This window comes from Callorhinus ursinus, unplaced genomic scaffold (assembly GCF_003265705.2).
Source record: "Callorhinus ursinus isolate GAN/ISIS: 27379988/994484 unplaced genomic scaffold, GSC_fseal_2.0 scaffold67, whole genome shotgun sequence".
NCBI lineage: Eukaryota > Metazoa > Chordata > Mammalia > Carnivora > Otariidae > Callorhinus > Callorhinus ursinus.
The window spans coordinates 6,721,627-6,739,367 of record NW_027397129.1 but is presented as its reverse complement, the minus strand read 5'-3'; the positions used below and the strand labels follow the sequence as shown (position 1 = coordinate 6,739,367).

Genomic DNA, 17,741 nt, shown 5'->3' with positions numbered 1-17,741 from the left:
CCCAGTATTTTGTTCAGCAATAGCACTGATGGGCCTGGGTTAAAATCTAAAATCTTTTGTTGGAAATGCACTTAGTTTTTTTTCTTCTCTGTTCTCTCCTCCTTCCACCTTTTCCTCTCCCGCGTTTTACAGTTTGAAACGTCCACTTCCTAGGGAGAAACTACATGCTTCGGACTGGCACATATGCCCCAGTCTCAGAGGGATCCTGTGGAGAATGGCAGCCAGCACATGTCCAAACCTTCCTAATTGGGAGCCAAAAGCCTAGAAAGCATATAAATCTCTGAGCTTGTCTTTAGCCTATTTTTCCATTAAATTACATTGCCATTATTTTATCATCCTACCCTCCCATCATTTCTCACCCTGTATTCTCTTCTTCCTTCTTACTCTTTCATTTATTCAGAAAATATTTATCGAACACCCACCATGCGATAAGGGTGGTAGGCAAGATAAATACAACCCATGCCCTCAGTCAGGAAAGAGCTTAATTTTCACCACAACTGTTCTTACTTATTATAATAGTCCACAGTTTCTATTCATTTCAGGGTGCGTGGAGGAAGCGGTAACTCGGGTGTTCCAAAACAAGATGTTCTAGTTGCTTCTCTTCTAGTCGCCACATCGGAACTGCTTAAAGGCTTCTGATTTATGTGGGAGAGATGGGAGGGAGACAGCAAGAAATGGGGTCTTCTCACTATTTCAAGTAGGCTCTCATAAGGATGTTTTCCTCTTTGTAAAGAAAGAGGGAAGTTTAAAAGGCTCTTGGCCCCAAACAGATCATTAGGCCCCAAAAATAACCTTCAGAGAGATCTTTTGATGTTCCTGAGGGATGTAGCACATTCAGTTCTGAGTTGTCAAGTCTTTAAGTACCTTTGTTCTTGAATGGCATCACTGTATAAATACGAGGTTTTTTTTCTAGATCCCCCTCCAAGACTTTTTGGCAAGACAATCACAATTGTGGGCCTTGTCTTGAAAAAAGCAGAACTCAAAAGCCCCAAGTATGGAGCTGAATGCTTTGCATAAAGAATGCTTTCCTTCAGGAACTTGAGGTGTTATGAAAACCAGGGCCTTTAAGAACCTTCATCATGTTCTCTCAACACATTATTTACATAATATCTTTGTGTCCAAAGTGCTTTTCTACTATAGGCCTATTCTTAAGGAAACAAAGCAATTCCTTAAATCCTCTAAGAAACACCCTGAAATGGTGTTCACAGAGGTCAGTAGATGGCCAGCCAAACAAAAAAGGATTTAAACTCAAGTGACTTGTGGAAGGCACTCTTTGACTCATGAGAAATGAGTAGAATGGGAATTAAGGAATGGCAAAAAGCAGCACAAACTCCCTGAGTTGTATTATTATCCCCCCATCCACTACAACCTTCCTTTCCAGGACAGCTTTAGTTAAGTACCCATGATGCTTTACCTCTGCAGATGTTTGGAGGCCATGATTAAGTACCTCACACTGTGGAAGAAAGAGGGGCAGGAGGAGCCCTATGTCAGCCTCACCCGAAAGAAGATGCTAATAAATGGCGAGGAGGTGCTGATAGAATGGGAGGTGGGCCACTCCATCCGGACCCTGGCTATGCACCGCAATGCCTACAAACGTATGTCACAGATCCAAGCCTTCCTGGGCTCAGTGCCCCAGCTGACCTATCAGCTCTATGTGACTCTGATCTCTGCAGAGGTTCCCCTGGGTAGAGGTGAGTGGGGTCAGGAGAGGGGAGGGCTCCATTTAAATCAAGAGTCTTAGAAATCCAGACCTGAGCTGTCCAATACACTGGTCATCAGCTTCATGCGGCTATTTAAATTAAAATGAAACATGAAATAAAAAATTTCCGTCTTCAGTCATACTAGCCACATTTCAAGTGTTCAATAGCTGTGGTTACTGTATTGAATAGCACAGGTATTACAGAACCTTTGGACAGCACTGGTAGATAGTCAAAGAACTTGGGGAGCCAGACATCTTAGGCCTGCTAGATTTCTTTAACTGGGGTAAGCTATTTAAGGCTAAAAATGCCACAGATAAGCCCTCTCTGGGCCCAGAAGTAGCTGGTAATACCAGCAGTCAGTAGGACACTTTCCCTAGCCCAGTTTAAGTTATACTGAGGGTTTTTTGTTTGTTTGGGTTTAGGGATGGCCATCTTTTAATAAGAGGTTCCCAAATACTACTGATCATGAGAAAACATTACTGGGTGAAAGCTCCTTTTTAAGAAAATTTTTTCTCCTACTCAGACCAGACTCAATCTGAGTGTGGGGAGGCCAGGAATCTGTATTTAAAAAAATAGACCCCAGTTGATTCTGATCAGCCACATTTGGGAACCACTGATTTAATTACTTCTCCCAACTCCAGTGGGGAGAAAGAAATGGGGGTGTGGAATGAATACTGATGAAAATGAGGCTTGGTCCCAGTTCTGACCTTCTGTGTGATTTTTGGAGGAAGTTATCCAAGAGGTCACAGTCTTAATTTCGCACTTGTAAAAGATGGATCCTTAGATGAATAAGACCTCTAGGAGAGGAGGAAATGTGAGTCATGTTTTCAAAGTCAAGATAAAGTACTGTTAATGAGTTTTAACAGCTCAAGATTAGCTTCATCTGCTTGGGCTGGAGCTGGTACAGCTGTGGGTACAATTTTGAACCATTTCCTTATTATTAGATGCTGATCCTGCTTGGCGAAGCCCCATGTCACAAATGAACATAAGGAGGGAATTTGTCCCCTTTTCTCTTTTCCTCCACTAAGAATTGTTCATGGAATTGTTGGTCTTGAAGCTTTTTAACGTACCTAGGATTGACGGTAGTGTGAAGAGAAAAGGAAATAATGATACTTTTCCTCCTGAGAATTTTGAAGGTCATCAAATCATCTAATTAAAATATGTATACGTTACAGAAGTAATGCATGCACAAACCGATTGACCTGCAAGTAATCATTTATGTGTAGAAAATTTCTGGAAAGATATGTCAGAAACCATTTACCTCTGGGGAGTGAGAATGAGAAGTCCGTTGACATTTACCTTTTACTTTATACCCTTCTGTATGGTTTGAAATTTATATGGTTTAAAATTTTTGCTATGACCATGTATTACTATTTTTGGTCCTTATTTTTTTAATTATAAAAATCTGACATGGTTATGGTAAAGAGTCAAAACCACACAGAACGTGTATCAAATAGGAGATGTAATTTTACTCCCCAGAAGTAATCTCTGTTAACCATTCAGTATATATCCTTCCAGACTCTTTTTTTCTTTACTATGTAAACATACATACAATATATATGTATATGTATTTTCGTTAAAAAGGGCTGTATTAAACATTCTGTTCAACATGTCTTTTTTCAAAAGTATGCCAATATATCTTCCTTCAACGGTTATTTATATATGCATATATAATAATAAATGATAAATATATAACATATATTTTCCTTATATGAACTGGACCATTCTTTGTTATTTCTCTAATCTTCTATCGGTAGGATTAAAGTTTGTTTCTGATTTTTGCATTCAAAAAAGTTTTTTCTAATCACAAACTATGCTCCAGCGAACATCTTTGTAAGTATCTGTGTACCGGAATGAGACTTCCTAGGATAAATTCTTAGCAATACAAGTGCTGGGTGAAAGGCTATGCATATTTGGAATTTTATCAGTACTGCCAAATAGCCCTCCCAAAAGGTGGTGTGAATTTATATTCCCACCTGAGGTGTATGAATGTGCTTTTTCTTTATATATTAAACTAAATATTATTTAGTTGTATAATTATAAAATAACTGATTACTTAAATAATTTGCTCTTAATTGTGAGGGCAGCTGAGCATCTTTTCATGTTTGGTTATTGTGTTCTTTAAATTGCTGATTTATAGTAGGTTGTCTTTTTCTTATTAATTTGCAGGAGCAGTTTTCTTATTCTGGTATTATTCCTTTCTCTGCTGTAGATAAGTGTGTATGTATACATTTATGTGTTTTGTATTTGTGTACATAACACACATTTTAAATGGTCTTCTGGCTTTCTGAAGTATTAAATTTTTATGCATTTAAATTCTTTGTTGCTTTTGGATCGTGTGCACTTCTCACAGAGGCCTTTCACAGCTCCTATCTGATAGGGCAATTTAGCCTAATCTTTCAAATAGATGAATTTCCACAGTTTGTCAATTCCCCCACCAAAATATAAAACAAAGCAAAACAGTAACAACAACAAAAGAAAAAAATTTTATTGAGACTGTGTATTGGGATTGCATTAAATTATTTAGGTTGTTTTGGAGGGAATTTACATCTTTACAGGATCAGTTTCACATTAGAAGATGATGTATCTGTCCATTTCGTTAAATAGTTTTATATCACTTTATTGAGGTATGATTGACAGAAACCTCTACCTATTTAACATATCCAGCTCGATGTGTCCGGAGATAAGTATACATCCAGGAAATATCCCCACAGTCTATGCCATAAATGTGCAAGGCCCGGAGCAGGAAAATGATACAGCTTTATTGAAGTACATTAAAAAATATTTAATGAAATTTACTTCAGTAAAATTGTATCATTTTCTTGCTATAGGTTTAGCACATTTTTGTAAGGCTTCTTTTTAGGTATTCTATTAGTTTTTAAATCACCTGATTGCCTAAGTAGGGGAAATGCATGTACTAGTCTTTTGGAAATGGGGAACGATGATGATGATGATGATGATGATGATAGGAGGTAGCAGATAGCATCTACTATGTTCTGAACATTTCTCTAAGCCCCCTGCATGCAATTATTTCATTTAATCTTTACAACAACTCTGTGATAGAATTATTACCCCCATTTTAACAAATGAGGAAACAGAGGCATTGAGAGGTTAAGCAAATTCCCCCCAGGCTTTCATAAGTAATAGTTGGCAAAGATGGGATTGGAATCCAGGATGCCTGCCTGCAGAGCCCATGTTTCTAACTATATTGCTCTACAAAGGATGCAAGGGAAACTTTCCCTGAGGCCTTGTTTTCAATTCTTTGGTGCTTTCTCCTGTTAAAAACTTGCTGACAGTACCATCTTTTAAAGTTTGGTAAACAGTTTTTGGGGTTAGATCTCCTCATTTTCATCCACTCTTCTGTCTTCTCCTTGCTACCCCTTTTTCTAATCTCTTTTTCTCTTGGAGGCCATCTGGATCAGCATAGATGAGCAAATTCACTAACAGCATTATGATCTCTTATGGCATGAGTCTATTTGTAGGGAGACAGATGGAGGGTGTTTTTACATTTATTGGAAGCATCAGGCTTTCTTTTATTACACTATCAATAAATGAGTTCTAATTTAAGGGAAAGCATCACCACACTTGGCTAGATGACGTTCCCAACTAGGAGCATCAACTCTTAAGGATGGGACTAAGAGTGGTTTATAAAGCTAAGAGTATATCAAATCGTTTTGTTGTACACCTTAAACTAATACAATATTAGACGTCAATAATATCTCAATAAACATGGAAAAATAATAAATAAAAATAAGGCTAAGAGTAGACCCTTCAAGAGAGTCTCTCCAGTCTTTGAGATTCCAACACTCTACTTAGAGCAGAAAAGGATCTTGGAAACAAAGCTGTGCTTCTTTTTGGGTTTCCATGGGGAAGTCTTCACTTTCCTTGCAGATTAGGTTGACATCTCCATGGCTCCAGTTCCCTGGGATCTAATATTTTTATGGGAACAGAAAGTTCCAGCTTTTTTTTTTTTTTTTGATGAGTTACCCCTCAGGTCTCTCACTCTCCTTGAGAGCAGTAGATTTTTCTTAGTGATTGGCATTCTTTGATCTAAAGGAATGAAAGGAAAGGGACACTGTATGATCTATAGTTGAGACTTAGTGTAGCAAGTTATGGAGCATCCTGACCCTTCAGGGCCCCAACTCTATACGGTGGCATGGATGTGATATGCTATGAAATGGGGTTTTTAAAAAAATTTTTAAACCGCTCTGGTAGAAGTTTGGAGATCCCTAAAATATACCAATATATTCCTAAAATATACCCAAAGCACCTGGGTGATAAATTGATATTGCTGATGATTTATGCAAGCAATTCTAGAGTATCTCAGTGAATTGGGGAACTAAGGCACGTAGATATTCAGTGGCTTTCACAGAGCTGAACTAAGGGCTTCTAATTGTAAATATTCTATGCTGCCTCTCTAAACTCAGAATTCTTCATTAATTCCAAAAACATTTATTGAGCACCTACTATCTTCCAGGCAGTGTGTTAGGCTCTGGGGATACAGCACGGAACAAAGTAGCCATGGTCCTTTCTGCCTTCATGGAATTTCCAGTATATGTTCTGACACATTCTAGAAGTAAATACAAGATTCGTTCCTTAAAGAAGATATGTGTCAAAGAAGGGACTTCTGTAACCAAAGGCATTACCTATGAATTTCCTAGGACTGGCTTTTTTCAGAATTCCTTCTGCCTCCTTCATTGTTTGCTCAGAAGCCTATTTCATCAAGTGGGTGCTGCCTTATCCCTTTATATATGTGCTCTTCTTGTGTTAGTGACCTCTCAATGCTAGTTCTGAGATCCACTCTTCTTAAAAAGTTCATTTTGTATGTTTCCATGATTATTAAAGTGTTGCAATGTATGTTCATTTTGGGAAATTTAGAAACTAGAGAAACAGAAAAAAAGGATTTTGAAAACTGGTATAATCTCTAGCATAAAAAATATATTTTAGTTTATTTCTTTCCATTTTTTTTTCCTGTGCATGCTGTGTGCTGTGCTAACATAGCTGTGTTCATACATGAATTTGCTCTTAACTGGGCCCTCAAGCCTCACCTATCCTCTCTCTGGACCTCCGGGTCTGAGTTCAAGCTTCGCTAACATAGTCTGATTGTCTATTTTTCTGTTATTTTTTTTTTCTTACAGCTGTGCTAATGGTCTTTTCCCTGATCTCTGTCACCTATGGGGCTACCCTCTGCAATATGTTGGCTATCCAGATCAAGTATGATGAATACAAGATTCGCCTTGGGCCATTAGAAGTCCTCTGCATCACCATCTGGCGGACATTGGAGATCACTTCCCGCCTCGTGATTCTGGTGCTCTTCTCAGCCACCTTGAAACTGAAGGCTGTGCCCTTCTTATTGCTCAACTTCCTGATCATCCTCTTTGAGCCCTGGGTTAAGTTCTGGAGGAGTGGTGCCCAGATGCCCAATAACATTGAGAAAAATTTCAGCCGGGTTGGCACCTTGGTGGTGCTGATCTCCATCACTGTTCTCTATGCGGGCATCAACTTCTCTTGCTGGTCAGCTTTGCAGTTGAAACTGGCAGACAGGGACCTCGTTGACAAAGGCCAGAACTGGGGGCACATGGGCCTGCACTATAGCATAAGGTTGGTAGAGAACGTGATCATGGTTTTGGTTTTCAAGTTCTTTGGAGTCAAAGTGTTACTGGATTACTGTCCTTCCTTGATTGCTTTGCAGCTTATCATTGCTTATCTGATTTCCATTGGCTTCATGCTCCTTTTCTTCCAGTACCTGCACCCATTGCGCTCACTCTTTACCCACAACGTAGTGGACTACCTCCATTGCGTCTGCTGCCACCGGCACCCTCGGGGCAGGATTGAGAACTCAGAGCCATCCTGTGATGCTGAAGCAAGGCAAAGCATTGTCTGAGATTCTGTCTTCTGGGTCTTTTGGGATAGGCTGGGGGTGGCCAAGAGCAACTTTGAAACTGAATGAGAGGATGAGGCTCATAGGTGAGTACCCACTGGGACATTTTCTTGAATTTTCTGGTAAGCCTCTAAGAAGAAAGGGCAGCTCCCAAATAGGATTTATTTCCTTAAGATTGACTGCTATGTTTGGAAACCCAGGGTAGCTACTATAAACCAAGAAGGGTCAGAGATACTGTGAACCCCCCTCCCACCCAGGGCAGCTGTTTGGCTGCCCTAGGGGATAACTTACCTCCAAGCACCTTAAGCTCTCTGGATGTGATCTTGTAGCTCTGCTCATTTGCTCCAGGGCATTACTGAGCTTTCCTAGGGCTGGGATGAAGGCCCAGAATTCCACCAGAATCTGATCAGAGGATGTGACAACTTGCTAATTATGGGTACCTCCCAGGAAACTGGCTGATTAATGTGGAATTGTAACTGTAAGCATGGCTGGTGTTTTTTTTTTTTTTTAATTCCATTGAGAAACTGTGGTTTAAGAAACAAACCCCCACTATTAAAAGAGCTGTTCCCCAAACAAGTTAGCTTTCCATTCGGATTTTACTAGTGATCATTCATCAAAGACCTCTCTTTTCAAGCAGTCCTTCCTAGGCACACTCCAAGGAGGGAGTGTGGAGTAGAATTCCTGCAGGGCATAAGCCAGAATGACTCTTTCTCAGGGACCTGCAGGGGCATCCAGCTTGTGGAATGGAGTGGTTGAGTAAAATCTCTCACTTCGTGCCTCGTTATCAGGAATTCCCTCCAACCTGGTTTTTCTGTGCTCTTGTCATTTTACTACTTGAGATCTCAGAGAAGCTGAACTGTAATTGAAAATGTTTCTAATGTATGGAAGGAATGAAGATTGTGTTATGTCTCCTACTGTTCTGAGTATTTTGCTGGTCCCCACCCCCCAGGGGAGAGAGAAGGTAATAATAGCTGGGCTATTACCTTCATGCTGTTTGGGTTTTGGATGGCAGCTAATACTCCAAGGTAGAATGAAGACAGAGGAATGAAAGCAGATCAAATTAACTCATCATTGGTACTGGTTTTTGCCCACCGGGTTTTATTTTCTAATAAGGAAATGTTTATCAAGCTTCTGCTCATTCCCACACCCCCAACGGATGAATGCATATTTCCCTTTCTCGTGTATCTCCTATCAGTGGGGTATTTTGATGGGGAAGTCAGCTAGATGCCTCTAAGTTAACCAAAGAATCGAGGTTAGTATGGCCACTGCCTATCAGGGCCTAGTATCCCAGCATTTACCTAATGCTTACTCCTCACACACCAGGAAAAGTTGAGAATTCCCAGTAGCGTGTGCCAATTGTTGCTACCACAATGTTGTGAGAAACTGTGAACAGTCTGACCTAAAACTGCTCGTCCCCATCCAGTTTTACTCATGAGATCATGTTAAGAGTTTATCTTTAGCCATTTCCCTTCCTTTTATCCAGTGTCAGGAGTTTATGGCGGAGGAGCTCCTTTCTTTAAGTAGCAGGACTGTTAGCCAGAATCTTCCTATTTCCTGGCATGTCTAGTGTGGTTGTCCCATCTTCAACCACTGTTTGGGGGCTAAAAGGATTGGGTCATTAATTTGGGGGAGAGTCAAGTGACTTGCTTTGGAGCAGTGGACACTTTTTTTGTCAATCCATCATTTTATCTTTGATGAAGAGACTTAACTTAGGTTGGTGTCAGAAGTTCACACTCCCATCTTCTGACTGTGTTATTTAAGGTGAATTTGAAAGAATCTATTAAGGCCTCCAGAAGAACACGCTGTCTCTTTGGAATTCAAGCAATAATTTCTCCCTAGTGGTTAATACACCCTTCTATTAAAATTAGAAGCAGCGTGGAACTGTAATTTGGTCCATAAAAGCCATGTGAATCAGCTACTTAAGGCACAGGTGCTGTGGGAACACAGTGACACCCATTAAGCCAAGCAGGCCAATTAGAGTTAGAGTGGAGATACACAGGGCAGAAACATATGCTTTGGTACTGGACCAGGCGTATTTTTTCCCACTACCCTCCCCAGCCTCCATGACCTAATATCTCTGGAATGCAGGGAGTTCAGGGTGAGGGCTGTGGAGCAGCTTTGGACCTGAAAAACCTGCTGCCCTTAACCCAAGGAGGAGAGATTCTAGCGATATGTTATGCAAATGAACTCTCAGAACCTCCTGTAGGTGGTGGCCTTTCTGTTCCACAGCAGTCTTCCAATACACCAGAAAAGGAGAAATTTTGGAATATGGTGGTGGGGCAAGGGAAGTGCTCCCATCTGCAAACACCTCTTTAATTGACTACTGTCTTTGTACCCTTTGAAATCTTAAAGTGACACAGGGTAGTTGTGTAGGGGCAAGTGTTAGTGGGAGAGGAGGCAGAGATGGGGCCAGCAAATGGGTCTTGGAAAAGGAAGGCAGAACCATGAAGTGTGGGGGGAAAGAGAGACTATTGTAGCAACAGCTTTTTTTTTTCTTCACATTATTTGAAATTCGGTAGGCTAAGTATGGGCAAATGAACATGTCAAGGAAATGTATTAAATAAACTCATAGTTGTCAATTTCATTTGTTCTATGGGGCATTGAACTGGGAGGCACTGTAGAATTAAATAATAGCTGATATTTATAAGCATTTACTGTATGTCTGGCATGGTTCTTTATATGCATTATTTCATTCAGTCCTCAAAACAATCCCTTATGAGGTAGGTACTATCATCCCCCATTTTACAGATGAAGATTCTAAGGCATAGAACAGTGAAGTGACCTGCCCAAAGTCATGGTTGTTTCAGAGGCAGGATTCAGTCTTAGGCACTTAGGCACTCCAGAGCTTATATCTTCATCATGACACAAGCCTCTAAGTCCTGTTAGGTCCTTTGTGGAATTAGTTTAATATGTTAGTGGTTCCAGGAATCTTTTCTGGGCTGTGGCTCAGTTCATATCAAGCATTCTTTCTTACAAACACTCGTAATCAAGAGGCATCACTGAATTTACTCTAGAGAGGAAAAGGTCAAGTCCTAAAAGACCTGGGATGAAAATGGAGTATGTGTTCACCTGTACTTACAGGTTGATGTTATTTAATGTTCACATGTACATATATGTACTTATATTTAATGTTTACAGGTACTTACATACTGGGCGTTGGGAGATAAGGTAGGGGAGAGTGGTAGGTGGATCCATTTCCTTTCTAGTTTCAGGATTTTGTCTCCTGTGTGTTCTTAAACACACAGCTTCCAGACCCTGGTCATGGGAATAAAACTGGAGGGAGCAATTACTACCCAGGTTTGTATGAATCTTCTCCCCCCTCACCCCCCAAACAACCAATCACAGCAGGGGGAGTGCTGAAGCCCACTCTCTTATACTTCCTCTTAGCAACACTGCCCTTACTCCTGCTGAGAAGCTGACTCCTAGTTCTAAAGCAGGCCATGGATAGGATGTGGAAGAATAATGCCCCTCCCCCAGCTGTCCCATCCTGAGAGCCTAAATCAACATTCAGTGCTCTTTCAGCTAACCTGCTCCCACCTGCACCTCCCAAGCTCATAGTCCTCAGCATTCAGAGTTGATTGCTACTTCCATGGTAAGGGTGGTGTGAGCAGCTGAAGGGTAGAATGTTCACCAGGACATTCCATCTAAACCTGTGGAGTTCCGGGGCACCTGGCTGGCTCAGTCTGTGGAGCCTGCAATTCTTGATCTTGGGGATGTGAATCTGAGCCCCTTGTTGGGTGTAGAGATTACTTAAAAAGAAAATCTTAAAAAAAAAACCTGTAGAGTTCTGTTTCTGCAAAGTCCTTTAGTATAAAAGCAGTGAACTCTGGACCCTCCAAAATATTTACCTCCCCAAGAGTGGGGAACCTCATTCTCTGAAACTTTTGCTGTTGAGCTTTATTACTGTCTTCAGGGGACACACATGCCCAGAATCTTATGCCTTTCCTCTTGAAGGACTAGCACCATTAATCACACACTTTAGACCTTAGAACCTCTGGGGTGCACAGGGAAAGTGTGATATGAGCCTTGGCAACAAAGCATATACCATGTGAAACTGGGAAGCAGCAAGGCTAACCTGTGTGAGCTATGGGAACTAAGTGTGAAAACAATACACTTTCATGGATAGAGATGATAACCTCTGAATAGCACTGTATTATATTCAAGACACATCGACACATATTAGCTCTGTTACCATTGTATCATTATTGGGACAAGCCCTCTGAGCTGTACATTTGAATGTGCATTGTTCTAACCTTTAATTTATTAAACAATTATTAAAATCATTTTGTGCCAGGAAAACCTACATGGATATTTCAGAGTGCTTTATAGATGCTGAAAGACTCAAAAGCAAATCCCAAATATTGAGTTTAAGTGACACTGGAGATAAATAGCCACTGGTTCTCATCACTGGTATGAGAGTAAAGTATTGGCCTAAGTCTTTGGAAGGCAATTTGTCAGTATTTGTCAAAATTAAAAGGGCATACTTTTTGTCTCAGAATTTTAACCTCTAGGAATTTTTCCTATGGCAACATATAGCCACACTTGTGCAAAGAGATGTGTACAGGAATGTTCATTATAGCACTGTTTGTAACAATGAAAAGTTGGTAACAACTTAAATTTCCACCTATAAGGAAATGATTAAATTCTGATAATTCTATCATTGGAATACTGTCCAGCCATTAAAAAGATATATGCACCCCTATGTTTACTATAGCATTATTTACAGTAGCCAAGATATGGAAGCAACCTAAGTGTCCATCAATAAGATGAATGGATAAGGAAGATGTGTGTGTATGTGTGTGTGTATAATGGAATATTATGTGGCCACAAAAAGGATGAGATCGTGCCATTTGAGACACCGTGGATGGACCTAGAGGGAATTACACTAAGTGAAATTAGTCAGACTAAGAAAAATACCATATGATTCCACTCATAAGTGGAATCTAAAAAATGCATAAACAAAATGCAAAATCAGACCTATAAATAGCGAACAAACTGATGGTCGCCACAAGGGAAAGGAGTGGGGGATTGGGCCAAATGGGTGAAGGGGAGAGGGAGATACAGGCTCCCAGTTATGGAATGTATAAGTCATGGAATAAGAGGCACAGCATAGGGAATAAGTCAATAATATTGTAATAGTGATGTATGGTGACAGATGGGAGTTCCACTTGTGAGCAAAGCATAATGTGTAAACTTGTCAAATCACTAAGTTGTACACCTGAAACACAATGTAGCATTGTGTGTCTACTAAAAAAAAAAGAATGGGGTAGACAGATACAGTAGGTGCTAAGTGAAAAGATTGGTGAAAAACAAGTTGAAAAACAAAATGTATAAGACGAGATTATGAAGAATTATTCAAAATTTGGAAACAAGAGTATCATAGGAAGAATAGTGTCCCCCTTCCAAATCTCCATGTCCTAATCCTCAGAATTTGTGAATATGTTATGTTTCGTGGTAAAGGGGAATTAAGTGGGGAATTGAGGTTGCTAATCAGCTGACCTTGAGATGGAGAGATTACCCTGAATTATGTGGGTGTGCTGGATGTAATCACAAAGGTCCCCATGAGAGAGGTGATGTGAAGATGGAGACACAGATATGGAAGACATTACACTGTTAGCTTTAAAGATGGAGGAAGGGGCCACAAACAGAAATGCATCTCTAGAAACTGTAAAACACAAGGAAACAGATTCTCCCAGAGAGTGTCCAGAAGGAGCAGGTCCCTGCCAACACCTTGATTTCACCTTGAAATTAGTGAAACTGATTTTGGACTTCTGACCTCCAGAGCTGTAAGAAAATAAATGTGTGTTTTTTAAGCCACAACTGTTTGTGATGATTTATTATAACAGCACTAGGAAACTAATACAAAGGGAAAAGATGATTACTCAATGCTTTAATGTCACCTTAAGAGCATTTTCTAACAGGCCTGAGGGTCATCTGACTCTCTACGCCTAGAGAATTGTAATTTAGCACGCATGATTAGGGTTCAGTCATTTTACAAATCTGTGAAACTGACCAAATGCAACAAGATTTTCTATCTACCTAAAGCATGATTTTGGTTCTTAGTGCCCTGTAGGACATTAATCAGTTTTACTTCTAACTTAGCAATATCATTTTAGTATTTCTTTGTTTTTAAAGGGACTATAAAATACCAGTTCTCATATCCTCTTTTGAGGTAACTTTGCCATCTTTCTGGTTTCCTCCTTTGTGAGTTAAAATTAAACTTTGACACATGCTCACTCTCTATCTGTATGAAACTTTAAAAAAAACATTCTGAGAATCGTACTTTAACAGTGATCCTGCTTTTGTAAAAACAAAACAAACAATATGGTAGTTGGGGGAGCTGGAGAAAAATGCTCCAAACTAATTTACAGCAGCTCTCCGGTTGGGAGGGGGTGTTGGGGGGATTTCTTCTGTGTTAGTTTGCAATATTTACATTTTTTTATAACTTTACATGATATTTGCAATCAGAAAAATATGTTTAAAAAGTAAAGACGTGTAAAAAATGAGTCATATATAGTGTCTGCCTTCAAGTTTAAGATCTGATTGGAGAGAGCGAGAGACATGTATTGCATACAACTGACTAGAAATATGAGGCAAATTATGATAGGTGTCCTTTAAAGAAGTGGGCTGTCATCTGTTGAGTGTTTATTAGGTACCAAAGTCCATGTTGGTTCATTTACACAGTTTCATTTCATCATCATCATGATCCTCTGAGATAGATGCTATCTCCATTTTTCAGATGAAGAAGCTGAAGCCGAGTGACTACCCAAGGTCACACAACTAATAAGGGGGAAGAGTCAGAATTTAAACTCTGGTCTTTCTGATTCCAAAGCTCATATTCTTTCCAGTCGACCACACTGCCTCCCATAGATGTTGGATCCCATGGCCTGGACTGGGTAGGACTGAAGAAGGTGGGTACTTTATACTCATCTTTGGCTCTTTAAATGGGGCGGGTGCATTCACATATAACAGAAGGGAACAGGCAAAGGTCCCCTATCTCTCATATTTACCCAACTAGCCTATGGCTTAGCCTGCTCTAAGATGGTCCCCAGCCATCTACATGTACTCATGTTCTTAGCTTTAGGCTCTGGTCCCTCCTTGGTTTCTTGACCTAATTTGGCTCTGCTGCTCTGATTTACCAACATCTGCCTGCTTCACTTGACTCTCCAATTTGCTCTTCCCCATTGGTTTGGCTCGCTTCCCAATGAGACATTCCTCCCACTAGCCTCAGCCCCAGGTACCCACACCTGCTAGGCAAGCTCCCTTGTCTTTCAGCCAGGAGAGTAGGATTGAACAGGTATAGGTCAGAAAACTAGACCATCCCTGGGAGTGGCATGGAAGAATCATGTGCTTGGGGCCAAGCCAGAAATCCAGCGCCAGAGCAGAAAAGCAGGAATGTATTTGAGAATGAAGTTGAAGCTGGGCTTTGAAGGTTGGGGAGGTAAATAACAGGGCACATCTAAAGTCTGCAGGTGTAGCCTGGCCTGGAAACCAGTGGGTCATTGGGCACTGAGGAAAGGAAAGAAGGAATGCAAATGCTTGACACTAAGTGAATACTTCTGGGTGAGGTTTGGGGTTTTATTGCCTAGTTATTGGAACCTGCTTCTGCTTGGGCTTTCCCTATAATACCTGGTGGTGTCAGGCAATGAGATCTAAGCAAAGTGCTGTGGGAACACTGAGGAAACAGAGATTCAGTTCTGACTGAGGAGCTGAGGATAGGTCCGCAGGGGATGTGAGATTTGAACTAAGCCTTGAAGGACAAGCAGGGTTGCCATTGGTGGTGGGTGGGGATGCATTTTAGCAGAGGGATCATTACAAGCAAAGACACACAGGTATCAAGTTCACATGTGACATATGTTCACTGAACAGCAAGAAGTTGTGTGGCTGGAATATAGCGTGCATTGGGGGTGAGGTTCAGTAAGGAGATGAGGTTAGAAAGGTAGACTGGGGAGCCACGGAGGGCCTTCCATATGTTGGCCTAGTGCTGAATTTGAATCTAAGCAATAGAGAATCATTGAAGGCTTTAAAAAATTATCATATGGAAAAATGGACATCCTGGGGTAATGTAGAGCTCTATGAATTTTAACACATGTAGAGATGTATGTAACCACCATTTCAGTCAGGACACAGAACAATTCCAATACCTCCAAAGAATTCCCTCATACTACCCCTTTGTAATCACACCCTCCTAACACCCCTAACCCCTGGCAACCACTGACTTGTTCTCTGTCCCTATAGTTTTGTCTTTTTGAGGATGTCTTATAAATGGAATCATATGGTACATAACTTCTAGAAGGTTTCTGAGCAGAGCAGTGACATAGGGGTATTTCAGGACAATCATTTTGGTGTTTGTGGGAAGGATGGATTAGAGTAGGGTAAAACGAGAAGCCAGGAGACCAGCTGCAAGAGTTCAAACCAGAAATGACCATTCCTTTGGCACATGTGGTACATATTCATTAAAAGGCTGATTGTGGTTAATGAAACAGGTGTGGGAAGAAAATGGCACTAAACTAGGTCATGTTTTATATCTACAATGTTTTGATGTACTTTAGTATGATTACCCAAAGGATATAACGGCACACACACACACACACACACACACACACACACACACACACACACAAAGACAAACAAACAAAACAAAACAAAAACAGGACATGAAAGAACACATACAGTACTGTTCAAATGTCTTTTTTTTTTTTAAAGACATGCATCTGTTTTCAGAGAAAAATGTCTGGAAGGTGTCAAATATACACTAAGACCTTAATTTGTTATTTCTGCATGGTGGAATTAGAGGTGATAATTTTCTTCTTTAGAATATTCTACATTTCCAAAAGCCCCGTTTTCTCTCACCCTGATGCCTTGAGAATAGGTAGAAGAATAGGTAGGCTTGATACAGTTTTTTTTTTTTTGTCCTTTGTACTACTTGGTATAATTCTAGGTATGTGGCAGACATGATACATTTTAATCAGTTATTATTTCTGTATTATGAGAGAGTTGAGGTACTGTAATGAAGTGACTTGGCCAGGATCAAACAGCTAATTAAGGGCAAATTAGAATGGAAGCCACAGCTCATACCCCTAGTCCAGATTTACATTTCTCTTATGGAAAATGTTCAAACATACATAAGAGAAAATAATATAATGTATTTCCCTGTACTGTCACCCAGCTTCAACAATTATCATTTTGCCATTCTTATTTCATCTAGCCTTCAATCTTTTTTCAACTGGCTGGAGGATTTTATTTTCTGATTATTATTTTTTGTTGAAGTATAACTAATATACAGTGTTCTATGAGTTTCAGGTGTACAATATAATGATTCAATGTTTCTATACATTACAGCTCTTAATCGCCTTTATCTATTTCACCCCTTTCCTCACCCATCTCCCCTTTGGCAACCACCAGTTTGTTCTCTGCATTTAAGAGTCTGCTTGTCTTTTTGTTTCTTTGTTCATTTGTTTTGTTTCTTAAATTCCACACATGAGTGAAAACATATGGTTTTTGTCTTTCTCTAACTTAATTCACTTAGCATTATACCCTCTCGGTCCATCCATGTTGTTGCAAATGGCAAGATGACATCTTTTTTATGGCTGAATAATATTCCTGTGTGTGTGTGTGTGTGTATGTGTGTGTCTGTGTGTGTGTACGCATATATACATATATACCACATCTTTATCCATTCATCTATGGATGGACACTTTGGTTACTTCCATGTCTTGGCTATTGTAAATAATGCTGCAATAAACATTGGAGTGCACATATCTTTTTGAATCAGTGTTTTTGTTTTCTTTGGGTAAATACCCAGTAGTGGGGTCATATCGTAATTCCATTTTTAATTTTTTGAGGAACCTCTGTACTGTTTTTCACAGTGGCTGCACCAGTTTGGCTGGAGGATTTTAAGGAAAATTTTACAGTACTTACTTTGGTATGCAATCTATGACTGATAAGGACATCAAGAAACACACAGAATCACTATGCCATCATCATAGTCAATAAAATTGACACTAATTTCTTAATTCTTAGTTCATATTCAAATTTTCTCAATTGTTTTCAAGATGTCTTTCTTTTTTTATTTTTTTTAATTTTTTATTGTTATGTTAATCACCATATATTACATCATTTGTTTTTGATGTAGTGTTCCATGATTCATTGTTTGTTCA

General features: G+C 39.9%; 1 protein-coding gene across 1 annotated transcript; it reads left to right on the top strand.

The window, feature by feature from the left end:
- The first annotated feature begins 1,425 nt into the window (after nucleotides 1–1,425).
- Nucleotides 1,426–8,009, top strand: XKRX (XK related X-linked). The gene is made up of 2 exons (XM_025868085.2): nucleotides 1,426–1,691; nucleotides 6,839–8,009. Exons 1-2 carry the CDS (start codon nucleotides 1,436–1,438, stop codon nucleotides 7,582–7,584), a joined length of 1,002 nt encoding a protein of 333 aa, XP_025723870.2. The 5' UTR covers nucleotides 1,426–1,435; the 3' UTR covers nucleotides 7,585–8,009.
- The last annotated feature ends 9,732 nt before the right edge of the window (nucleotides 8,010–17,741 follow it).